General features: G+C 41.0%; 1 protein-coding gene across 1 annotated transcript; it reads left to right on the forward strand.

The window, feature by feature from the left end:
* The first annotated feature begins 227 nt into the window (after positions 1-227).
* Positions 228-24,316, forward strand: LOC149022133 (putative transcription factor PosF21). The gene is made up of 5 exons (XM_089150308.1): positions 228-679; positions 781-1,432; positions 13,052-13,184; positions 13,346-13,430; positions 23,393-24,316. Exons 2-5 carry the CDS (start codon positions 801-803, stop codon positions 23,791-23,793), a joined length of 1,251 nt encoding a protein of 416 aa, XP_089006434.1. The 5' UTR covers positions 228-679; positions 781-800; the 3' UTR covers positions 23,794-24,316.
* The last annotated feature ends 1,854 nt before the right edge of the window (positions 24,317-26,170 follow it).

Genomic DNA, 26,170 nt, shown 5'->3' on the forward strand with positions numbered 1-26,170 from the left:
CAAACAGAAATATTCCAATTAACCAAACCGTTTTGACGTGAATTTTCTAAAATTATATTTTTTAGAAAAGGGTTGCTCAGGGTAAAACGGTCATTTCCTAATACAAACTAAAGTACAAACGACACATGCACTTCCTACGATGGGCCGACGGCATAGCGCACGCGCTTATTAGTTCCTAATCATTTGGTCTTTTCCTTTTTTTTTTTTTTTCAATGAAAATCGTTTGGTTCTTGTCTGAAAAGCGCATCTGATTCTTTTAATCTTCCTACTGTAAATATTTAATCCGCAGAAAACGAACGATTGTGTCTGTCAAATCTTATCTTCTTCTTACCCCAAAAAAAAAAAAAAAAAAAAAAAAAAAAAACTTATCTTCTTCAAAGTCTCTGGTTAGGCGAATCATTTTCTGTGTTCTGCGTGAGGATTTGATGAGATTGATTCCTGCCTAGGGTTTTTGTTGTTTTGATAGAAAGATTTGTTCAATGAATTTCGATTGATTTGTTTGAAGCGGTGCATTTTGTTAAGACGGGAAGGGAAGCTCATAGCTCTGGTTTCTGCGGCTTCTTACAGTTTTCATTCGATTGGTTTAAAGATTAGGTTTTTGAATTCAGAAGCTCTGCATAGCTTCGTGGTCTTATGTGCATGAATATTTTGGATTTCTGTTAGACCTCTCCATATCCAGGTAAGAGCTAAGCTTGGTTTCTCATTTTTTATTGGTTCTGATTTTCTTATGATCTTAAAAATGCACATTTGTTTTTGTTGGATATCATTGCATCTTTTTAGGTTTTTCTGCAACACAATTTATGGAGAAGGATAAATCCCCGAGCCAAGGAGGAGTTTTGCCGCCTCCCTCAACTCGTTACTCCTCTTTTCCTTCATCTGGAAATAGCTCGAATAGCAAATCTGAAGCGTCGTCATCGTCGACTAATATGCCACCATCAGCCCCAGCGGCGGATTCTAGCCATTTCAGCCATGATATTAGTCGAATGCCTGATTTTCCACCGAGGAATGCTGGCCACAGAAGAGCCCAATCGGAGACACTCAGTCTACCTGATGATCTTAGTTTCGATAGCGACCTTGGTGTTGTGGGTTTGGGAGAAGGTGGTCCTTCCTTTTCGGATGAAACTGAGGAAGACTTCTTTTCCATGTACATTGACATGGAAAAATTAAACTCATCATCTGCCACATCTGGATTTCAAGGAGGTGATTCATCTGCTGGGTCAGTTCCATCTTCGAGTCAACCATCTGCAGTGGCGAACATTTCTAATGAGCGACCTAGGATACGGCACCAGCATAGTCAATCTATGGATGGGTCAACTTTAATCAAGCCAGAGTTGCTAGGTCAAGAAGGTGCTTCTCCCGCGGAAACAAAGAAAGCTATATCAGCTGCTAAGCTCGCTGACCTTGCTCTGATTGACCCTAAGCGTGCTAAGAGGCAAGTTTATTTAGACATAAATTTAAAATGTATGTAAAGTGGATGAGCATTATGAAGTTCATTGAGCATATATCCCTATCATATAATTCGTCATTGCTTTCCTCGTTAGCTTATCTATTGCTCAATAAGTCTGCTGGGTTTTGAACAATTTCATATGTAAAGACACTCTTCAAGGAGCCCCATGGATATGGTCAGTGTGCTAAATTCAGAATCCATATTCACATTCATACCAATTGCTTTCAGGTGTTGAGTTATTGACTATTGTGTTAAGTTTCTATAATTATTTTTCAGTCTTTGGAAATTATTAGCTCCTGCCCTAGTTGGTTCTTTTATTATTTAATAATGAATGAAGTGCTGTGTTTGATGCATGCATGTAAATCTTCTGTGATTGCATTTGCAATCATGGAAAGCATCTAATTCATATCAATGAGTGTTCTGTTAATAGGTAAATATTATTGACTCACTAGTTTATGGCAGAAGAGTGGTTTGGGATTTTCAGACATGGTTATAATAGTTGCACAATATTGAGTGGACACAATGTTTGTAAAAACCCTTTCTATTAATTTCTAAATGTAACCTGCAAATTGCATTTCTTTTATACATACTAAATGGGCTTTGCATGTGGAGTGTCCTTCCAACAATCATACAGATCCATGGTTGGGATTTTCTGTATCAACATCCAACAGAAATAGAAATCTGTGTATGCTGTAAAACCATGTCAGAATTAGAAAGCTAGCATTTAACAATTTTAGCAACTGAAAAAAATCTAACATAAGTTCCAATTTGCAAGTATATTGACCATCTAATTTAAGACAATTTTGGCCTCGTGAAGGCTCCTAAGAGTCAAGATAACGGCTGTTATACCCGGAAATATCGGTGATATTTCGCCGATATTTCGGGGTTTTACTTGTTTTGCCGCCCAACGAACTACCGAACCGAAACGATAATTTCATACCTTGGATCCAAACGCTTAGTAAAATAGGATTTTTTTTTTTTTGGATGAATAAATAATCTATTAAAAGGAACCAAGGAACAAGAAACAAATACAAGGGAGCCAGGAGCTCACATCAAGAAGAGGGGGAGAATTGGGAGTTAAGACCCCGTAACAACAATAGCCGCCTTGGGGAGTCAACTACCAAGGGGGGGGGGGAGATCCTGGACATCGAATATATGCATTCCATATGCGTCTTGGGTGGGTTTGGTTCTGGTGCAGTTTCGTTCCCACCAGATGATGGGCCCAAACACCGCTACCATCCGATCCGTGGGAGCCGGGACTTGCTCAATCCAAGACCGCCGGCCACCCGGGCGCGGCGGGGCCATGTCTGGCTTTCCTCCAAGGGCACTAGATAGGGCAAGTATGATGCTCGTGTCCTCGGCACCATTCCGGGATACATTTTGGGTTGCGGATATGCGGTGAATAAGGAAAGATTGGGTTGGCGGGGCTAGGTTTAGGGCTCTCCAAAGGGTGAGAGAGTGCGGGGATATGGTCTTTAAACCAAACCGGGCGGGCCATGGGGGGGGGGAGGGGGCACGGTTCCAGCGGGGCATGGTGTGTTTTGGTGATGGGGGGTCCAAATTATAGTATCATGAGATGAGGGTAATAGGGGGAGAGAATTCTAGCGTGTGAGGCTTGTGTGGGGGGCCCGTGCCTTTAGAGATGAATTCCGGAGAGGGGTAGATTTGGGATTCGAGACTCATATACGGTGCGGGGGGGGCGAGGGGTGCCCATCGGTGCCACGGATCCCGCCGGGAGTAGAGGAACCGGAGATGTGGGTGGTATACGTTAGGCGCGGGGCCGGAGGGGGCTTCCTCCAAGTCCAGGGGATTAGGGGGATGGGCGTCCAAGGGTTGGTTTGAGGGTGAGTGAACCCATTTGACCCGGATAGAGTCATTTTTGGTGACAATTTTCCGGATGAGCTTGAGCAAGGCGCGGATTAACTTCTTGGATTCGCAAATTCCAGCCCCCTCGTTTGGGCCGCAAACATTGGACCAACTTATGGGGCGCATGTCGGGATCCGACCTTTCCGGGAGGCCGGAAGAGGATTCCATGGCGGGATTGCTTTAGGTATCGGGAAGTGCCACCCTCGGGTTGGTTGGGTACCGATCGAATGAGTTCTACCCTACCGCGGGAGGGCGGCTTTTCCGGGAGCACTTCGGATGTGATCTAACATGGGGAGCAATGTGGCGGAGGCCTACCCGGTGGGGGGCCCGGATGGTCACGGGGAAGGATCCGGCTTGCCCCGGTTTGGAGTTGGGCGAAGAGGCTCGAAACTCCGGGAGAGTAGTTTGTCTAGTTGACCCTAAGGTCGGGATAGACTCAAGAAGAGGGTAGAGTGTGGAGGAGTGGGTTGAGGTCCTCTGAGAAATCATAAGATCATCAACGGGCGAGTGGGTGAGTTGTGGCTTTACACTTAGGAATAGGGGAGATTGGAGTTGATCGGTCTTGGCTTGAGGGCGGGATAGGCCTCCAAGCCGGGGGGTAGGGAGAGGGGCCCTTGCCGTGCCACGAGGGGGGCCCGCCGCGCCATTAGTTGACTGAGTGGGGAGGGCAATTTCGTCCAATGGATGAGGGGGAGGGATCTCATGGCAAGGAGACATCACTAATAATCCCCGGATGGTCGAGCTTTGTGGAGTCCACTTTGGGAGGCGCGGGGGTGGGACCTCTCAAACCCCGCATCTTTGCACAGGGTATTATCCGTAAAATAGGACTTACTAGAACCCAACCTTAGGAGATAAGAGACTTAACTCCAAATAGAACTAACTCTTAAGGTAAGATCCCCTTTTTTGGATGAGGAATCTTATCCACAATTAACTAATTGAGCATGAATTTTAAAGGATTATAACACTCAAACTACTGACTCAAACAGAAAAATAAAAGTAAATCCATGATCCTTGGATCGAGGGGATTTTGTCAAGACCCATATTCAGCCCTAAAAATGGGGCTGGAAAAGTGATCAAAATACTCTTGGGGTATTCAGCCGGCTTTAAGTGCTTTTTTTTGTGTCTGGGTTTTGGGCCCTTTTTTTTTGTGGGGGGGGGGGGGGTGGGTGGAGGGGCCCCAACCCTGGTTACATCAGCTCTCCCTTTCTTAAAAACATTCATCTCCTGATGAATGTGCTTGTCATCTGCTTCTGGGTCAACTCTTTGGAGGGCTTGCATGTGGACTCGACCTCTCATCTGGCAGTGAGGATGAAGTAATAGATGCATGGCTGCTTGCACCTTTCCTTGACAGGACCTTGGTGGAATTGGACTGGGGGCAATGTAATCTTCAATCCTAGGGATTGAACCTGAGTGTTAGGAGCCCTAGGAGGGAGGATGGAGTTGATTGCCATGCTGTAGCCTCTTACTGTCAGCGCTTTTATCATCACTGTCACTATAGCCCCTTGCATGTTTATAGTCTCTTCCCCAAGAAGGAAAGTGAAACCCAAGGGAGGTCCAATCTCACTTGGGAGCAGTGCTCGTATGGACCTAATATCTGTGGGCAGAAATGCTCGTCCTGTACTGTAAAGAACCCCTAGAGGAGTGGGTGCCTCAACTCCTTCCTTAGTTGCCATGACCTTGTCAGGCTCTTCTATCACTTCCTCTATAGGAAACTGTTGGATTTGTGAAGAGGATTCTCGATCTGGTTGTGAAGCCTTGGCCTTGGAGTTGGTGGTGGTGTCTTGGTTGACTTCTTGACTGGGTCCTTCAGTTTTTTGGATCCACCAAGTGCTGTGTTTGGTATTGGGGTCGTTCTGAGTTTTTTCGAGGGCCCACTTCTTCTTGATCTCTGTTGATAGGCCGAAGGGTAAGACTACAATTCTCAAGCCTTATGTGTGAACTTACACTTGTATTCCCTACCCATGGTAGTTACATCATTAGCATTCAACCAGGGTCTCCCTAGAATAATGTCAGACAATCCCATGGTACTACATCACACTATATCTCCTTTGAGTAAGAATGGAGACTGATGGGAACTAGGCACCTATGAGGGATTTCTAATTTCTCACTATTTACAAAGGAGATTCTATGGGGTTGGGGATGCCTCTCAGTCTTAAAATTGGCCCTCCTTACAAATTCATTAGTTTCCACATTGGAGCTACTACCACTGTCAACCATTACCAAGGCTTTGTGCTCACCTGATTGGACTCTATTGTAGAAGGGCCAACTCCTTCTTCAGTCTTCAGTCTTCTTCTGCTTTTTGCTCTTGTTCTTCTTCTTGCTCTGCTGGAAGGATATTGTAGATAACGTTGAGGGAGGGGCTGTAATAGAAGTCATCCATGGTGCTGGTTCTTGAAGCTCTGATACCAATAATGCAACCTAAGGTTTTGGGTTAGACATTCGGGATCTTCTTTGAAAGGAACCAGCAGAAAACCAGAGTTTCTGGGTGTTTCAGTTTTCTAAGCCTGCTGTGATTGATGATAAAGGTCTAAAATTTCAAATAGAAACCAAATTAGGGTTTAAAACAAGGTTCGGCCAGGGTTAGGTCAAGCTCTGTCATTGCTGTTTCCACAGGTTCAGTTCTTATTCTAATGGTTCTGGAGCATGGACAAGGTCTGAATCAGCAAGGGGAAGGGAATTCTAGGGCTTGCCGGAGGTAGAGGGGCTGCTGGTTTGGTGCGGTAGCAGGTATGGGGGCTGGGAATGGTTGCACAGGAGAGGGAAGGGGTGGGGGAAGGCCTGTACTTGTATACTGAGAAGGTTTCTGTAAGTGTTGCCTAAGTGCTTGAAGAAGAAGGGGAAAAATTGCAGAATCAATAGCTCAAAACCAGCCGCAGGTCATCTCTAGGGCTCCCATGACTCTCACAGTCAATTCTCAATCAATTTTAATTCATAAACTTAAGCTGAAAAACTTACATTAAGGACTAGGCTATTTATAGCCTCCAAAGCATACTAAACTCAAATAAGGAATTTCTACCTACAACAACAACAACAACAACAACAATAAGCCTTGTCCCAATTAAATGGGGTCGGCTACATGGATTCTTGCCCTCCAATCAGTTCTGTTCGAGGCCATGTTAGATACAAGACCTAAGCTATACATATCCTTTCTCACCACTTCTCCTAAGGTTATCTTAGGTCTACCCCTAGCTCTTCTAGTTCTTTCAATATGGATTATATCACTTCTCCGTATAGGAGCATTTATATAGGTCTCAAAGTCTTCGTTGAACGTGGCCGTGCCACCTCAAACGACTTTCTCGAAGCTTATCACTTATGGGAGCAACTCCCAGACCAACTCTAATATGATCATTTCTTATCTTATCCATCCTAGTTTTGCCACTCATCCATCTTAGCATCCTCATTTTTGCTACACTGAGTTTATCTATATGATTCTTTTTAACAGCCCAACACTCTGCACCGTACATCATAGCTGGTCGAACAACAGTCCTATAAAATTTTCTTTTAAGCTTTAATAGAATACGCCGATCACATACGCACCTCTCCACTTCATCGACCCTATTTTAATTATTTGGGAAACCTCATCCTCTAAATCACCTATTTTACTTATGATTGAACTTAGTTACCTAAAACAATCACTCTGAGGAATCTCTTTATCGTCAAGTATCACCACCTCATCATCTGCCCGATCATGACTAAAGTTTCAAACTAGATATTTTGTCTTTGATCTACTAAGTTTAAAGCCTTTTGATTCCAAAGCTATTCTCCATGATTCTAATTTGATATTAATCCCCACTTGGGTCTCATCAATCAACACAATATCATCCGCAAAAAGCATACACTAGGGGACCTCATCTTGAATGTCTTTGGTTAATTCATCCATTTCCAGTGCAAATAAATATGGGCTTAAAGGAATTTCTACCTAATTGGGATCCAAACACTTAGTAAAATAGGACTTACTAGAACCCAACTTTAGGAGATAAGAGACTAACTCCAAATAGAACTAACTCTAAATACAAGATCCCCTTTTTAGATAAGGAATCTTATCCACAATTCACTAACTCAACATAAATTTTAAAGGACTATAACTGTCAAATTACTGACTCAAACAGAAAAATAAAAGTAGATCCTAGATCCTTGGATCGAGGGGATTCTATCAAGACCCATATTCAGCCTTAAAAGGGGGCTGTGAAAATGAGCAAAATACCCCTGGGGTATTCAACCAGCTTTAAGTGCCTTTTTTTTGGGGTCTGGTTTTTGGTCCAACCCTAGTCACATCAGTTTTGCTGTTAAGAAGAGTAATATTAGCAAGTGTAGCGGAGATGAGGATGTGTGGCATTAAGGAATGGGGTTGCACCAATCTAGAGCGAGCTTTGTAAGAGCCACTGGAGATGGTATGGTCCAACAGAAACATATTGAGGAACCAATAAAGAAGAGTAACTGGATTCATTCAGGTGGAGATTGAAGTAGTGGGGCCATGCTTATCATGATTATTAGAGAAGTAGTAAGAAAGGATAGGCATGTGATAGAGCTTGATCTTAGTATGATTGTGGATAGAATTGTTTGGAGGACGAGGACTTGTGTTGTTGACACCGTGTAGAGGGATGTTCCTTGGATACTTCCTTTTTACATTTTGATCCATGTAGCCAATCTCATTTAGTTGGAAGAAGGTTTGGTTGTTGTTTCAGTTTGAGTCCTACCTTTGTATCTCTTGAGCTGAGTACCAACTTGTTGAGATACTTTGAGGACCATCTTCATTGAGCATACTCTAAAATTGATCCAACTTTGGTGTTGATTTAATCGGGAGTTTGTTAGTGAACATGTCCGTTTACTTTCTATTTCTGTGCAATTTATTAAACCTTGGGTTCTATAAAATTCTGAAAATATTATTTTTCTGTATACTCCATATGGTCGATCAGAACTGGGATTGATCTAACCCTTGGTTCCCTTTTGGTGCCAGAAATTATATCCTCCAGACTTCAGTACACAGTCATACTTGTGGATGGGGTTTAGTTACTTGCTTTTTTAGTGAGTCTTTCCCTATAATTCTGCTTCCTGTTCAACCTCCTCTCTGAATACTAGTTTTCTTGAGGGCATCCATGACATTCTGCACCCCAATCATGATTCTATGGCCGTTCATTCTGTTCATCAGTTACAACCCCCTATGGGTTTGTCTCGGGTTTTATAAGGTCTCATTTTTGTTTCTGCCGAGCCCTGGTTGCTTTGACAAGGCTCTTGTCAACAATAATGGTGGGGTGCGTTCTTTCCTTTAGGCATGACCAAGGATGAAGTTTCAATGGTGACCAAAGTTATGACCAGCAAAGAACTGAAATTTGGTCAAAAGTTGTGGAAGCCAGGTAAATTTTGGGTGAAACTTGGCATGAGCTGGGCTGATCAAAGAAGTTGAGACCATTGAAATTGGTTGAAAAAGTGATGTAGATGCCCAACTGTTTGGCAAGAAATACTACATAAGAGTTAAGGAGAATAGCTTGGTTCACTTTTAAACCAACCCCTGGGGCCATAGGGCCAATTGGTTGCATAGCTGTACCTCTAGAAGAAAACACTGTTTCATATGAACAGTGTTAAGAGTTCTTTCTTTGGATCTTAATGAGAACATTATTAGAAGATTTCATGGGACCTACTTGCATATGCAGCTTTGCAAGACTGAAGATTTTAGTATATTTTATTTAGTTTCTATCTTAACTGTTCCCTGAGTTTCTAAAAGTTAGTCTCTATTTTAGTATTAAAAAATGTGGCCGATTGATAAAGCCTAGTCTTTATATGAATTCTTGTAAGTTTGTTTTTGTCAAGAATATTAACTAGCTCTGTTAAGGCTAGTAGTTTCTATAATTTATATAACTGGGAGAGCAAGTATTAGCACTTCATAAATATGTAATAGGCTGTTCTCAGCCCACGGATGTTATGAACTGATTAGTGAAGCTTTTGCTTTGGTTTGTTCTCCTGTCTTTCCTTGAGTGACAAGAAGGGTGGAGACCTTGCTATTGAGAGCTAAACATCTGGGGCTGAAGGGGCCTTGCTGTCGAGAGCTCAATCCACCTATCCTCCTCCTTTGTGCTCTTGTTGGATGCTTGTTGCTGCTCCTTCAATACAACCAGGTGTGTAACTGAAAACATAGTTGATTGAATCCTCCTTTTTGCCCTTCCATCTCACATTCCCCATCATTCAGACCATTTTGCATCCGTTCTTCACCTTATTCAATCAATAAACCTTAAGTTTCTATTTTCAGTCTACCACCATATCTTTCTATCTAACCATTGGAATCAAACGAAGCTTGCAACAGTTGCCTACTACCGCATTAGCTTCACTTAAACCATACTGGTCTTATTTCTGAGAACTGGTTTGGTACAGACCCTGAAGTCAGTACCACACAAGTGGTATCCACAATCATCAGCTTTGGGTCAATCATTTCTGAACTGCCATCTTGAGTGGACCATCTTTGAGTGTGTCACCTTTGTTGTCCATATTTCCTTCCACATCTGATCTTCCTTTTGTAGATTGTATCATGCTTGACACCTTCTCAAGAAGCCCTGTATGGAGATTACAGCGATCTGTAGAGAAACCATCTCTAATGAATAGGATCAGAAGTTGTAAACATCACCTCATAATGTAGCCAGGTTCAGTTTTGCTGTAAATAAATGTAGTCCCTAAGGGCTGTTGGGTTCAGAATTAGAAAGGACAAAGTAGGTTAAGAATTAAAGGTGGAGGACAAACTAAGAATTAAGACTAAAGTAAAGGCAAGGTAGAGTGAAGGGGTGGGCATTAAAGGGGTATAACAGGAAGTTGAAAAAAAAATATAGGAAAAAAATCCAATAGAGAAAAGAAGGACAAAACAGAATTATTTAAAGGGGTTGACTCTGAAAACGAGACCTAAATAAACTCATGGTGGGAGATCTCGCTCGCTCGAGATCTCGCCACTCCAAAATAAAGAGATCTCGACCGAGATGGCGAGATCTTGGTCGAGATCTACCAAAATTTTGGCGTAATCTCGGTGACCCATCTCGGTGGGTTTTAGGGCCCCGGTTGGGCTGAAATTTGGTATTTAGTCTATTTAAGACCTTTTGAACACATTGGTGGCCTTAGAATTGTGAGAAAATAACCCTAAGTATGTCTTCTAAGTCAATCCTATGTGTAAAACCGAAATGTAGAGATAGTAATTCATGTTATCAACTATAAAGTATTAAATGCATTACACATCAAACTATCAAAGAACTTAAATGTCTTCAAAATTTTACAACCATAAGAAGTTTTAGACTTTTAGTAAGTCATAAATCATAATCCATAAGTTCACAATCACAAGAGTATGTGAGTAATAAGATTACAAGACTACAAGATAGCAAGAGTATCACTCAACATTCTGCATCAACTGATTCTGAACGGTGGCCACATATGACTCCCAAGTCAACTCATCACTATAGTATGTCACATATAGGTTTAAATGTCGCATTAAATTGGTTTCCATGAAAGTTAGATCAAAACTTGTGGATCAACATATATTTACACTAGACTCACACATCCATTGTAGAATATTCTATTTGAAAAAATTCAAATTTGGGGGAAAATCTTACCTTTGTTGAAGATTTAGTTGAAATAGGCTTGAATGATGACAATTTGATGTTGTAGATGTTTAGAAGTTGAATCTCCCAACAAATTCCGGCAAAAAATCAAGTTTCTGGCAAGTTTTGATGGTTGAGTGAGAGAGAGGCGAGATCTTGGCGAGATATGCTGAGATCTTAGCGAGATGTGGCGAGATCTCCCATCTCGCAGATCTCGTCTTTCCTCTCGTCTCGCTATCTCAAAATAGCGAGATATCTCGCGAGATCTCCCACCATGAATAAACTAAAGAGTCAAGTGGGGTAATTAAGGAATAAGAGAAAATAAATAAATAATGAAAAGAAAAGTTGGGGCCGGGGGGGGGATACCGAAAAGAGTCTATTTAGGGTTTGCTGATCCAGAGAGGGAATTGTTGGAGTGAGACAACTCCAAAGGAGATGGACTACTTGTAGGAAGCTTTGAAACTCGGTATGTCGTTCTTTTTTGGGGTGTGGTTTTGAATCTCTGTTTCTCACTTCTCATCCTGACTGGGCCCTTCCCTTTTGTTTCTCTCTCTGTCTGTGTGTGTGTCTCCCTCTTGTTTTTTTGTTATTTCTGGCTTGGGATGGAGGGATTGAGTGAAACTGTGGGAGATAATAGACTGAGGCAGGTGGGGAATGTTGTAGCAGGGTATCTTTTTTTCCTTTTTCTGGGTGTGTGGGTTGGGAAAGAAGAGGGGCTAAGAAAATAAGGATGACGTTTTTTTTTTTTTTTGACAACTGATATTTTATATATACCTTTACCCTGTTGAATGAAATTGTAGCTGTGGGATGGAGTATGAGGGCAGCTGTGGGGGGAGGGGGGGGGAAGGGGAAGATTCTTAGAGGTCTCAGACTTGGGTGGTAGACAAGAAATCATGCAAGAGAGTCTTTTTTTTGGGGGGGGGGGGGCGGCTTGGACAGGGCTTGCTGGCTACTCAATACCAGAATTGACAATTTCCACTCTATCCAATCTACTCAATGTATTGGTTACAAACATAAAGATAGTAAAAGAAACAGAGTTCAATATCCTACTCGGACTATTCCTGCCTAAATTAAGAAATATCTGCTAGAATAATACCTCTGTCTGGACATGTTACAGGATCTTGTTCTTAAGGCCAGAAGCATCTCACCAACTCAATGAAGTGAGGGCATTCAATATCTCAGCAAGGTCTCGCTGAGTTGGTGGATTTTTTACCCCCCAACTCAAGGGGCATTAAGAGTTATTTTGGTTGTGAAACTTCTTGTTCATCCTATAGCAGCCCTTCTGAACAGACTGGTGACCTCAGTTTTATGAAAAGTAATAGTGTAATTGTGAGTTCCTACGTCAAACCCCAAGTTGGAAACCGCTATGCTGAAGTGAAACCTTAAAATGGCCTATTGTACACATCATGTTTAAATTGATTTTGAAGTTCAAAGTTCAAACAAGTCTAATTCATTACACATGTTCATAGTTCAAATTATTAAGTTCAAAGGATGAATCAGTCATCAAAGTTATGACTCAAAAATCTATGCGCTAAGCAAATCACTTCGTCCTGCTAAGTGGGAAACACAAGATACACATGAGATATCACCAAAATCTCATGAGTTCTCGTACTATGGTCTGGACTCAGTTCTTAGTCTGGGTTCCCAAAGGGGTTGGATTTTGTTTGGTCTAAATAGTGGATTTGCATCAATTAGGGACAATTTGGCCATGCAGATATGATACATGGATCTATAGATTAAACAAAGTCAGATTCTATATTTGTGAGTTGTGACTATATCCCATCTTGTTTACAGAAAGACTCTCAGTTCTGAAAGTCCAGAACCCATCCAAAATCTCCAACCAAAGTGGTTAAAAGACCACAATCACAATCATTAAGCCGACTCTGTTTGGGTAAATGGTCTCTGCTTTAAAGGTAATAGCATCACTGATGCAGTGTAGTAAGGCCAATGAACCCCATAACCCTTAAGAGGGTGTCTTAATGGTAAATATGTAAACTAACCCTCTCCTCCTGTGCCACTGCTAATTTCAAGGTATGTTGAATCCTGTTTCTGTAGTGATGCTGCACCAATTAGTTTAAATTTACTTGGATGATTTAAAAGAACTTCCCTTACTTTTATACTAGAGCACAGGAATGTTAATAAGTATTGGTATGTGTCATCTGTTTAGGATCTGGGCTAATAGGCAGTCAGCTGCAAGGTCGAAGGAGAGGAAGATGCGCTACATATCTGAGCTGGAACGCAAGGTGCAGACGCTTCAAACAGAAGCAACTACCCTGTCTGCTCAATTAACAATGTTGCAGGTGTGTTTTTCTTATCGATTTGCTTCTCTACAAAGTGAAGAATTAACTCTATTCATAGAAATAGAGGCTATGGTTCATTATTTGTGCTCATTTTGCACCTTTTTTGGGGTTCTATATTGTGGTTCAAATTTATCATTTTCATTTGGGCTTCCCTTGTGTAGAGAGACACATCGGGCTTGACTGCCGAAAACGCTGAATTGAAATTGCGTTTGCAAACAATGGAGCAACAGATTCATTTGCAAGATGGTAAGGAAATAATATGACAATTTGGTTTATTTTTTGAGTTTCTTTTACTTGGAAGGTGCCAGTCACTAGGGCAGTTTGACAATTGGCTAGCATCCATTGTGTTCAGGTAATGATGCAGTTTCGTCTCCGGAATGGGCTTCTTGTATTAATACTAGGTCTATGGTTGGGTGTTTGGTCCATTGGGTTTTAAATGTTTTAGGCCCCTTTATTTTGGGCCTAGAACATGGGTATTGGTAGTGAACTTATATACAGGATTCCCTCTAGTAGGATTTAGTTTCTTATCGTTAGTTTATTTTTTAAGTAATTTTGGGTTGATTTAATTGAATTGGTTATCTTTGGCACAATTTAAGTTGCAAGTAGTTGTTATTGAGTGTTTTACTTGGCTGGTTTATGCTTCTTCTTAAGTTCTGTCGTTTCCTGAAAGTATCACTTTCTAGTCATTTATGCTACCGTTTTAGGGTGTATAAGTAATCAATCCCTTCACCCCCAAGGAGGGGAAAATGGTATTATTAGGTTCCCAGAATCCCAGGTTGGGTGTATTTGCTTATTTATAAGTAATATGTGAAGTAAATGAAATTCATTCACTTAATTAGTATTTGTCATGAAAAAATGCATAAGGGTACAAGTGGCACTTAAATACTACCTGTCCTGGTTCCTCAAGTTTTGATGGGAATAAGTAACACCTAGAAATGCTAGAAGGTTCAAAGCTGTTTTGAGAGGCCCTACTCAGACCCTCTCTTGAGTGCCAAGGGACTTCCTCTTAGTCTCCCTTCTATGGTTGTGTCTCTTGTTGTTGATCTTCTTTCTTCTAGATCTTTGAGCGTCAAGGTTCCCCCAGAAAATTCCTTTTTCTTGGTTAGAAGTCTTTTGGTGCTTGCCTGTGGCTGGTTGGTTCGAACACAGTTTGATGGTTATTCTACTGGGATCTCAGGAAGGCAGGAATTATGATTTTCTTTTCCTTTTCCTTTTTCTGTTTTACTTTTAAAGAGAGGGGGTGGGGAGGCTGTCAGAAATGAGAATGCTCAGGTTGTCTCTAATTTCAGACCTTTTCTAGGTGTTGCAACAAACTTTGCAGCTGAATTCCTGGCATTCATCATTGGTTTGGAACATGCTGGGTTTGTGTATATCAGAGGTATGGGTTCAATGTGACCCGTTGTCGTTGGTTAATTTGTTCTCAAAACTCATAATTCCTTGGTTTGCTCAGCAGCATTGGTTGGCCCTCTGATGCTTCTTAGAGGCATTCAGTGGGGAATCACTCATTGCTATTGGGAGTCGATGTAAACCAAATCCAGGAGTTCCCAGTGAGGGCCAAAGGGTTTACCAGCATCCTACAACCCTACCAGCAACCCCAGTATTTTTGTCCAAGTATAGCGGTATTTTGGTAATTTTCCATTTCTGGGTGAGTCCAAGTAGGGTCTAGTTGGGTCCAGCGTGTGAGTGGGACACTGGATCTACTTTTGTTTTTGCAATTGAGTCATTATTTTGCAAGCTCTCCTTGTCAATGTTGGAATCCCCTAGTGGCAGTCTACTTTTTGTTAGGACCTAGGACTCCATATATACTCTAAGAATCCAAATTGGATCTTCCCAGAGTAAGATATGAAAGAGTCCTTGTTTATGTGAGAAGTTGTTAGTCAAGCCAGAGTCCTAGTTAGAATTACAAGCTCAGTTTGAAGTCTTGGGTTGAAAATTGCTCCGCCCAACAGACATAACTATTAAGGTATCCCTCTCTGTTTTATCTATGAAAGTCTTGGGTGGTAATGTCCCTGTCCCCTTGGAACTTTTGAACAATGCCTTGGAGGTCCTACTGCCTTCCTGTGGCTGATTGTTGTTAGAGCTCTCACCTACCTCTCGACTGCCAGCAACATTTTTCCAGCTTCATGTTCACAGCTGCAAACATCCGCTGCATCGTCTCCATCAATTCTTGAAAATTTCGATCTTGTGCAGCTATAAGAGACTCCATCTCTGTCTCTAATCCATCCAAGCATGGATTGGCCATGCTTGGCTCTAATGACAATCTATAACGTTCACACACGTGGGATTGGGTGAAGTGTTCGTGAGAACTCAAGTTTCCTCGGATGGAATCTTGAGACAAATAAGAGAGCTCGTGATTGACCTTTGTTCTTATGTCTGCCTATTTTGAGAAAACGGGAGACAAGTGGTTTCTTCGAAGGAAAACCGATCCTCCAAAGTCAAATCATTAATTTTTAAAAGATATGCAACTCAACAAGGATAACCATATTTAAGGAATCCTTCTCCCTCCATATTTAAGGAATCCTATTTTGAGAAAACGGGAAACACAAGTGGTTTCTTCGAGGGAAAACCGATCCTCCATAGTCAATTCATTAATTTTTTAAAAGATATGCAACTCAACAAGGATAACCATATTTAAGGAATCCTTCTCCCTCCATATTTAAGGAATCCTATTTTGAGAAAACGGGAAACACAAGTGGTTTCTTCGAGGGAAAACCGAATCTCCAGAGTCAATTCATTAATTTTTAAAAGATATGCAACTCAACAAGGATAACCATATTTAAGGAATCCTTCTCCCTCCATATTTAAGAAATCCTATTTTGAGAAAACTGGAAACACAAGTGGTTTCTTCAAGGGAAAACCGATCCTCCAGAGGCAATTCATTAATTTTTAAAAGATATGCAAATTAACAAGGATAACCATATTTAAGGAATCCTATTTTGAGAAAACGGGAAACACAAGTGGTTTCTTCGAGGGAAAACCGATCCTCCAAAGTCAATTCATTAATTTTTAAAAGATATGCAACTCAACAAGGATAACCATATTTAAGGAATCCTTCTCCCTCCAAATTAAACTCATGATACAATTTGCTCATTAAAAATAGGAAGACTAACTAATAGACCCAGTGTTATAGACTCATAAAAATAGGAAGATTAACTTACCCACTTACCTACTTTCTAACCCATAACAACCAAATAGGATACGTTACACTCAATCTAACTAATTGGGCCCCACAAATTCAAAATGAGAAAAAAGAATAAAACATAGTAATAAAATTAACGAGAAACCCACATGCATAACAGAGGACCATTGGAAGAGGCAGTGGAGCTTTCCCACGATTCTCTGGTTGGAATCAATTCACCTTAGATGTTGAAGTTGCGTTGGATGATTCATACACATACCGTGGTGACTTTGGTTGATTGCAAGGAAGAAATTTCGACCCAGGAAAAGGCTGAAATTTCCAATTTTCCACCGAAATTTCGGTCGAAACTTGTGATTTTTTTACTGAAGTTTTGAACTTCAGTTTTGGGCATCAGATGGACTCAAAATGATCTGGATTCTTGCATAATACCTATTTCAAGCATAATAAACACTATGAAACTACTAGTTTACCAAAAAACACATTGAAAAGGTAACATTCAAGTATATAGTATATATGAGAAGAAGAGAGAATATTACCAATTCCAAGTCCACTCTATGCCATGTCTCCCTCTTCCGTCTGCACCTTATACAAATGACAATATAAGTCCCATGATGTTTGCCCCATATAGTTGTCGACGTAGTTAGCAACTGCAGCTCTATATGTGGCCTCAGCCACATGCCTTAGATGTCTTGATGGTGGGAAGTTGTGAATCTCCGGATAAGGAACTGGCTCAATTGGATATGGAAAGGCTGATGGTGGCTGTGCGAGTGGAAGATTTGCTTAACGAATGAAGAAACACCCTGGTCATCGGTAGGGGCATGGACACCATAAGCTCCGTACTAACAATAAGGTTTCAGTGGCTAACTCCAATAGGTGACAATGGGAGGGACACCATAAGCTTGACCATAAGGCTCCATTGGTAGCTGACCCTGAGTTTGAAAGCCAAGAGGGATACCATAAGGTCCATAACCATAAGCTCCATAAGTCAACCCAGTAGAACCGATGCTTTCCTCAACATTATCATATGAGGACTCTACAGGTCTATGCCATCCGAGTCCTCTGGAGGTGGAATCTCTGGAATCATCTATGCTCATCAATCTCATAGATCCCACCAAGCTCTTTGCATTAGCTAGACGGTAAGATCCATATGATGGTGTGTCCTTCGTGCTATGTCTTTGCTGTCTCTCCTTCTCCTTCCTCAAATATGTTGAGGAAACATTTTTGCCTTGAGATGCAGCTCCAATATAGTCTGAATCATGTGTCGTGTGGGTGCACTGACTCTCGCCTGTGAGTCTCGGTGGTTGTCCTCCCACTCCTTGACTCTCATGTACTACTAGTGTTGGTGGTTTGTCCCTAGGATCATCGGAATCTTGATCATGAGGTCCAACACCCTCCTCATCCCCTCGATCATCATCATCGTCGTCGTCATCACCATTGTCGTCATCACTAGGGGCTTGAGTCGCATCATCTTCGGTGTCGGACCAGACAATCATATCCTTATTCTCTGTGGATGCACTAGGGTGTGGCACGAAGGGATGGGCGGGCACTACATGTGCACTCCCCTCCTGGGCCATGAAGTCCTCCACATCAACCCGCATCTCCTCTACAATCTGTCTACTGGGACGACCTCCCTCCTCATCTAGCAAGGGCTCTCCATTGTCCCTGATCTAGTCAACTATAGGGTTATCATCATCATTCATCTCAAATATGTCGGCCAACTCGATATTGTTACTCTCTCTATCTATCCCCTGTCTAATATGATCCTCCCTCAGTCTCATATTATAGTGTAAATAGACAAGGTCCTTTAGGCACTTCACACCCAATCGGTTGCGCATCTTTGAGCGGATGAGGCTGAAGGTGCTCCAATTTAGCTCTCAACCAGTGGCAGAATATGTCTGGGAGAACATTTTGCTTGCAATCTTCCTCAAGTGGGGTGAGTCACGTCCAAATTGCAACCACCATTCTGCTGCAACAAACATAGACTCCAAGTTATTTCAATACTTAAATAACTAAGTTAAAGATAGAATATAATTAATTCAATATATAATGAATTAACTTACCCCCAAGGGCGGATTCCCATCCCGATACGGCCGTTGAACGACTGAAGCTCCCAGTGGCATCCCTAAATGCCTTTATCTAATATATAAAGAAAAAATAATAATAATTAGGTTAATACTTAAATTAACTTAAAAACTTAATATAAAACTATGAATTGTGAATATCAAATCACTATCTCACCTCCATAAGGATGATTATCTATTTAGATGGATCTGGTTCCAACCTCTCCACTACAGTTTGGACGGCATCCATCAAATCTTGCCTCATCCCAAGATTGTCTTTGAAATGATACTTGGGATTTAAATAGCATGCTGTGTAAGAAAAAGCAAAAGTAAGAGAGAATAGTCAATACAGGATGGACCAGCGGAGTTTGAAGTATCTTTTGGAGCAAAATGTGGTGGCTACCAACAGGCAAAAATGGGCTATGAAATTACTGGGTTACAATTTTGAGGTGCAGAGAACAAGGCTGCCGATGCCTTGTCACGACAGGCCGAGGGGCACTGTCATCTTCGAGCTATATCCTCAAATGTCTGGCAAGAAGGGGAATAGCTGATTGAAGGAGTGAGAAAAAACACTCGGTACTGGGCCATTATTCAGGATTTACTTAGTGGACTAGCATATCATCCCAAATACCAGTTGAGAAATGAGGTTTTGTTCTACAAAGAGAGACTGGTAGTAGCGCAAGATTCCACCTTGATCCCCAGGCTGCTGTCTGAATTCCATTCCACGCCATATGGAGGGCATTGGGGATGTCTATGTACCTACAAGTGCATTGCAGCAGGGTTGTATTGGGTAGGTATGAAGAGAGCCATCCATGATTCCTGTAAGACATGGTCCTGTTTTTGTGCTGCATTTCTGTTGTCCTAATTTATAACATTAGATGTTACATGCTCTATATTTTGGCTATTAAGGATGATTTTTCTAGGGGGAAAAAAGGAAAAAGAAGACAAGATATTATGAACTAAAACATGGTAGTAGTGCACAAGTGAATAATGCGCAGTTGGAGTGATAAACAGTGGAAGTGGATTAAGGATGCCTTTATGTTGCTTATCCTTTCATCCTGTGAATGGATAGCTTAGCATCAATTTTTTCTATTATACGAATGATACTGAGCAAGAGTATTTCAAGGTTTGAGGAATTTGGTTTGGAATCATCTTCACCTGTCTGATCCGAAGGGGTACTGTTGCCAGCTGATCCAGAAGGCTCAATCCAGTTAATCCAGGCTATAAACACCCAGAAAATTCTGCAACTTCATCTTTGCTCTCCCAATTCATTTCAGACTTGATATCTCCGTCAATTTGAAGCCAAATTAATTGACGCTTTTTATTGTAGATCTGTCAGAGTTGATTTTCCAGAAAGCACGGGTAATAGATTAAATACCTGCAATTTCCTGCACCCTTGCTTGCATACTTCTTTTGTTTTGGGTCCAAATTACTTGAAATTTTGGGATCTTTAGGTTTTTACTGTTTTTAGGAGGGTAAAAGACCTACTGGAGCCGATCTTCCGGAAAATACAGTGAAGAAGATCAAATTCACTAGAAACTAGAGTTTTGGAGTATTCACGCAATCAGGTTTTTTTATTTTAAATTTTCCCTTGGGTTGACGGTATTAGGTCATGATTTTCCAGTGTGGCTTGTATGTTGATGATCTGCAACTATTGTAGAGTCTGCATGCAAATGCATGAAATAGTTACTAAAGGTTTGAGTTCCCATTCAGCATCGTTCATGGTTGTTAGGGCGACAAGGCGATAGAGGGCAGCGAAAACCAAGGCGACACCAGGTTGCCTTGACCCAAACGGCCGCCTAGGTGGATGCTTTGACAACCGTGGTGTTGTTAAACTTATGTTTGTGCTTGGAATATTGATGCAGATTTAAATTTTGTATTTTGTAGGATAATTGAACTCTGATCCTGTAAAGTGGACTGTTGGGGAGGTCTTGGCTGATTCCTGGCTGAACCTGCCTATATAGGTTAAAATCGGGTTGGAGATTCCATGGGGGATCCTGTTCCGAATTCTGACTTCTACAACATTGCGGATCTTCTTTGGGCTTCCTTGTTACTGTTGTTTGGTCAGTGTTCGCAAACAGAGTTCCTGGCCTTCTCAAAACATTTTTAGTGGTTTTCCTATTTGAATCCACTAATTGCAATTTGCAAATGATAATCTGCTTTTTGGAACCAATGATTTGTCTTCTACAGGGTAGAGGCACAAATTGTGAGCATCTGTGATGTAACCAGGGAGGAACCCTGCCCTGCTTCCTGTGGCCCTCCAAGAAGGCCGAATCTAATCAGGGCCAAATTGGTCATTTTGATCTCTCTTATGTTGGGGGGGGGGTCCCTAATGGATCTTATTGGATGCAGAGTACTGTTAGAAGTCCATATATACTTCTATTTTTGAATTTGAGTTAGTGTTTGATTGGTTTTGAAAGAGGCTCAATTAGAAAGGGATCTCCTTAACTGCGCCGTGCTTCCGACAAGGAGTATATCTACACTTATTTGTAATTTGAATCATCCTATGAGTTGTGTGAGAGTCCTTAGTACCGTGGGAGTCCCAAGTCAAGTTGAAGTCCTTCCTTATTTTGGTTTCTAAGTGGGAGTCCAATCTCAAAAGGGATTCCTTCTTAATTAGAAGTCTTTATGTGTTTGCATTTTTTTGTAAGAGTTCTTGCTTGCTTTGTTGTCCAATTTGAGTCCAATTAGAAGTCTTAGTTTGAATCACCTTCTAATGTTGAGTCCTAGAGTGAGACTGTTCACGTAAGCTATAAATTAGCCCCCAAAAGTTGTGACAGACTTGATGATTAATAAAATTTGAAGAATTGAAGGTGACTTGAGAGGAGTCATGGGTTTACCAAGGTGGGAGGCCTGGGGTTGTTTTATGCTTACTATTTTGCTGCAAATTTCAATCCCTTTTCTTCAGTAGAAGAGGCAATCAAAACCCTGCAGCACCTGCTGTTTGTGATCTTCTTCATCAAGCCCTCACCCTCAACAGTAATCGACATGTAAGTAAACACCTCTTCCCATCCCCTTGACCCTAATTCTGCCATCACAGCCCTGTTTCCCCATTGCGTAGGTTCCCTCCCCTTTCCCCTACCCTGCGGCAGCCTCCCATTCCCTCCCCCAGCCCTAAATCGCTAACCCCTCCCCTCCCCAATCCTAGTAGGTTATTCATTTCCAGCCCCCGCTCCCTCTCTTTCTTCTTCTTCCCCTTTCTAGCTTGTGGCAGCTTAGGGTTTTTCCAGAAAATTCAATAGAAAATTAACCTTACGTAAAACCCTATGCTTCTGCTATCTGATACTAATGCCTATTAGGAATTAGAATCCCTTCCCAATCCCCTACCTTCGACCATAAGTTTCAGCCCCTCCCTCCCCTCTAAACCTTAGAAAATTCAACAATTCATCTTCTTCTTTAGGAAACCCTAAGCTCAAAAACTTTGAAACCCTAAATCTCCTTAACACCTCATCCAAACCCTAAACCCTTTTAGGATTAGCCTTCGTATTACCTATTGAACACTCGATGCTAACCCTATGCCTAATCTAAACCCTAGAAACCCTAAATTCTTAAGAAGCCCTAAATTTCATACCATAGACTCAAAATTCAATTTTGATATTTAAATTACCGCAAGGTTTTTGACTTGGCACCCTAAAGCCTGGCCTCTAAACGCTAGCCTGGCCTAATTCCCTCAACCTTAGGGTGTTACAAACCCTAGAAGACTGCTGATTCACTTGAAGAGGATCTTGAGAGTGAACCTAGACCTAGGGCTTGCATTAATCTATTGAGTCCTGGATCCTGGTTCACGTCAATCAGTATGGTGAAAGGATATAATAACCTAATGAAATTGTCAGTGACATACAAGGATATCCCTCAAGTCTGTCAGCACCTCCTCAGTTCTAGTGGGTGTTAGCCAGTTGGATTTTTCCCCCTCCGGTCACTTGCGTATTTGAGCTCCAACACCAAGTTACGAGGATAGCTCTTCAATTCTGTCAGCACATTCTTGGTTCTTGAGCTCTAGGGGTGTTAACTGATCAGTATTGGCCAGCCCTTGGTCCTGCACATCAGAGTCCCTAGGTTGAAACTGAATGATTATACAAGTCCTTAGAGTGAAAACCAAGACTGATTAATAATCGGCTGGTTGGTTTCAGTTTTTTAATTGTTTTAGTTAAGTGGTCGTAATTAATTGGTTCTGTCACTTTAGTCCCTTCTCTGGGGTTTCGGTTTTTTGGGGGAGGGGGGTGAGGGGTATTAATCGGTTCTTAACAGTCAGGTTATTAGGTTCTTGGTTGGTCTGTCAGGTTAATTGGGTTGGCCAATACTATCTGCTTACTAAAAAAAATTGCCCAAAAGTTGGTTCCATTAGTCTTACTCAGTTGAGTAAGGCCTTTAGTGGGGGTTATGAATTTGACACTACTACCGGAAGGTTTCTTTATGGATGGTGAGCATTTATGGGGAATGCTCATTAATGGGTCTTACTATGACCTTATTCCTGTTTTAAGATAAAATTTGTCCAATGTCTTGGTTTTTCTTTGGCATATATAATTTTGTGGGGACAGAAAATCACAGATTAGTACCTGAGCCTTGTGCACTAGGCACGGCCTGTCAGAAAGTCAAAGATTGGCCTGGGATTCACCTAAAATATTGTGTGATGAGGACGGTGTTTACTAACTCTTTCCAATTCATTCAAGTCATTTATTTGTAAAGCAGAGCTTGGTTAGGACTTCTGACACTGCCTTCTTTTGGGATGACCTGATCCTGCTTTATGTACACTACAAGCACGAGGACATATTCATAGAAGAGGGGTGTTTGTTTTTTATTTTTTAAACTAAGCGGTGTGTGGGGATTGGGGAATGGGGGTGGGGTTGGTAAGGACTAGCTCTCCAATGTATATTAGCAACATTACTTCATCCAGGGAAAAAAAACTTAGCAACGTTATTAAGAGTTAGGTGTTACTGGTAATGTATAATGAACTAGTTAGTTCTTTTTATTTATAATTAGCAAATTACATCACTTCTTTTTATTCGTAGACCTAAATGAAGCACTGAGAGATGAAGTCCAAATGTTGAAACTGATGACTGGACAACCCGTTCCAAATGGTGGTCCGACAATGAGTTATGCGTCCCACTTTGGAGCTAATCAGCAGTTCTACCCAAACAATCATGCAATGCAATCTCTCTTACCTACTCAACAGTTTCAGCAGCTTCAGATTCGTTCTCAGCAGCAGCAGCAGCAGCAGCAACAGCCACCCCAGCCTCAGCAGCAGCAACAGCCTTCACAGCCGCAGCCACAGCACTCACTTTGGCATCACCAGCATCAGCAGGTGCAGCAGCAGCCACAGGTTCAGCAGCAAGACCTGAAAATGAAAGGTGTTATAACTTCTTCAAGCCAGAGAGATGGTGCAGTGGACGTCAGTTCATCCGAGGATTAAAGGGTGAAATTTGCCTGAGGGATTGGCATCTCTTTCCAAATCCTTCATTTGGACTCTTACTGGATTTTCAACTAGTTATTAGTTGACAGATGGATATAACTTATTAACTTCTCAGAGATTGATAGAAACACTGTGGAATGATTTTCCATTCAACTCTGGAAAGGGCTGTTCATCATTACACCTGCATCTTACATTAGAAGTCCAAATACTTGATGGTTACTACAGTTATCCACCTTGTAAAACTTTGTGCTGCAAGTTCTCCAATGTTTGCAGGTTTGACTGGATTTGGCGTGGTATATCATTCTAATCCCAAAACTGAAGTAGACGCAACCAATCCAGTGATGTGTTTTATTTAATTACTTATTATATGAATCCCCCTCTTTGGAGTCCAGATTTTCTATCCAGATGGGTATAGGTGGAGGACAGATCTGAACCATCTGTAGGATATGGATCTCATACCTGTAGGGAAGATGGATGTCCATCTCTTCTATATAATTATAATACAAATATTACTTTATGATTTGATTTCTGAGTTGTAATTCTATAGATTTAATCAACATTATTTTATTATTTTAATTACATCTTTGTTTTCAATTATAATTTCAATTAAGCTTACCTCAATTTGGTGTTCGATTATAATTTCAATCAATTTTATGGGTTTCTAATTATGCATTTCAAATTATAATTTATTCAACCTTACTTTATAATTTCAATTTCATCTCTGTTTTTAATTATAATTTCAATCAACTTTACTTTCTAATTTAGATTTTTAATTGTAATTTTAATCAATTTAATCGGTTTTTAATTATGCATTTCAAAGTTTTATCTTACCTCACTTTATGCGTTCGGGTCAATCAGTTTTACCTTTCTCCTTAATGATTTATATTAATGACAAAAAGTTGCCAAAATATTCTTTGATAAAAAAAAAGACAAAAAATCAGTGATTGTTCTCCGATATATTGTAAAGTTCGTATTGTAGCCCCATTTTGTACCACTCTCTTTTGAAACGGCAAAATCGACTTTTACTACCATACTTGTGAGATTCAATGAAAAATCTACTCACTCACAAAGGTTTTGCTTTCAGTGTGAGTTTCAGTGTGAGCCCAAGCATTAATTTTTGGTAATTAAACTTCTATTGAGAAAGGCAGGAACAACACACTGGCTTAACTCTCTCGAGTCAAGGAACCAGGGATTGGAAAGTGGTCAAAACGTCTTCCTTGAAACAGACGTAGCCTTCCTAGCCAGGCGGTCAGCCGCTCTGTTACCTAACCTGGGAACATAAGAAAAATTACAATCCACAAAGGACAATACCCAACTGGGTAACGTCCGATACAACCTCTCTTACTACTACGGCTGCAGGCATACCTCCATTAATAGAATTTATGAGTTCCAAGCTATCAAACTCAGCAACAATGTAGTCGATTCCTTCACCAATGGCCAATATGAGACACTCTCTCATTGCTAAGGCCTCCCCCAGCAAAACATCACCAAACCGGACTAGGTCATAAACTGCAAGGCAAACCTCTCCCGTATGGGCTCTAATGATAAACCCCATGGCTCGCATCTGAATTTAGCTTGAAGTAAGGTTCCACTGGTGTCCTCCACTTGGATCCCAAGCATATTGACTTTCGATAAAAGTGATGTGCTCAAATTTAATTGAGAAAATTTACGTTTTTTATTCGAAAAGTAAGCTTTGTTTTGAAGAAACGAAATGTCTACAGCAGGCAACCAACCAGAATCCCTTAACAAGGGTTAGGCTGAAGGGAAGGAAGGGGAGGGTACCCCACACAATAGAGGCATTGCTTCCTACTCATTATCTTAATAGAGAACACAACCCAATTGGGCGCTGTAAAAAAACAAAGAATTTGCATATGTTGGTTGATGCTATTGTCTCACATATGCTTACATTCCCAATCAATGCTGATTTCCCATTTCATTCCTTGCATTTTCCATGGTCTTTGGATCCTTCCATTCAAAATATAAACATCGAGCTGGGAATTAGATCTAATCTAATAGATGGCTCCATGATCCCCTCGGATTTACTGATCTATCTAGTCTTTACAGTTCTTGCTTATTCCATATCTGAGACTGATGAAAAATCCTCTTGTTGTATTTTTAATATAATAAAATAATAAACATTTCTTTTTATTGGATTTAAAAGTGCGGAAAATTTTTCTTCATTTATTTTAGGAAAATGTTTTTTTATATAGTCCCACATTGGAAACCGAGATGTCGGAATCCAAGTTAAATTAATAGGTACTGCTTATTAACTTTAATTTATAATAATAATAAGACACGCCAATGATTTTTTAGCATTTAGCACTTAGCACTGCTTCGAGCGAGACAAGATTTTAACCGTGTATTTTGATCAACGGCA

The sequence above is a fragment of the Hakea prostrata genome, chromosome 3, assembly GCF_041222555.1.
Source record: "Hakea prostrata isolate BN-2017 chromosome 3, UWA_Hpros_2, whole genome shotgun sequence".
Classification (NCBI taxonomy): domain Eukaryota; kingdom Viridiplantae; phylum Streptophyta; class Magnoliopsida; order Proteales; family Proteaceae; genus Hakea; species Hakea prostrata.

Excerpts from the sequence above, each read along its gene's own strand:
- LOC149022133 (XM_089150308.1), top strand. The coding sequence starts at position 801 with ATGGAGAAGGATAAATCCCCGAGCCAAGGAGGAGTTTTGCCGCCTCCC. Across the intron at positions 1,433-13,051 it reads GACCCTAAGCGTGCTAAGAG|GATCTGGGCTAATAGGCAGT; the intron begins GCAAGTTTATTT and ends TCATCTGTTTAG. Across the intron at positions 13,185-13,345 it reads CTCAATTAACAATGTTGCAG|AGAGACACATCGGGCTTGAC; the intron begins GTGTGTTTTTCT and ends TCCCTTGTGTAG.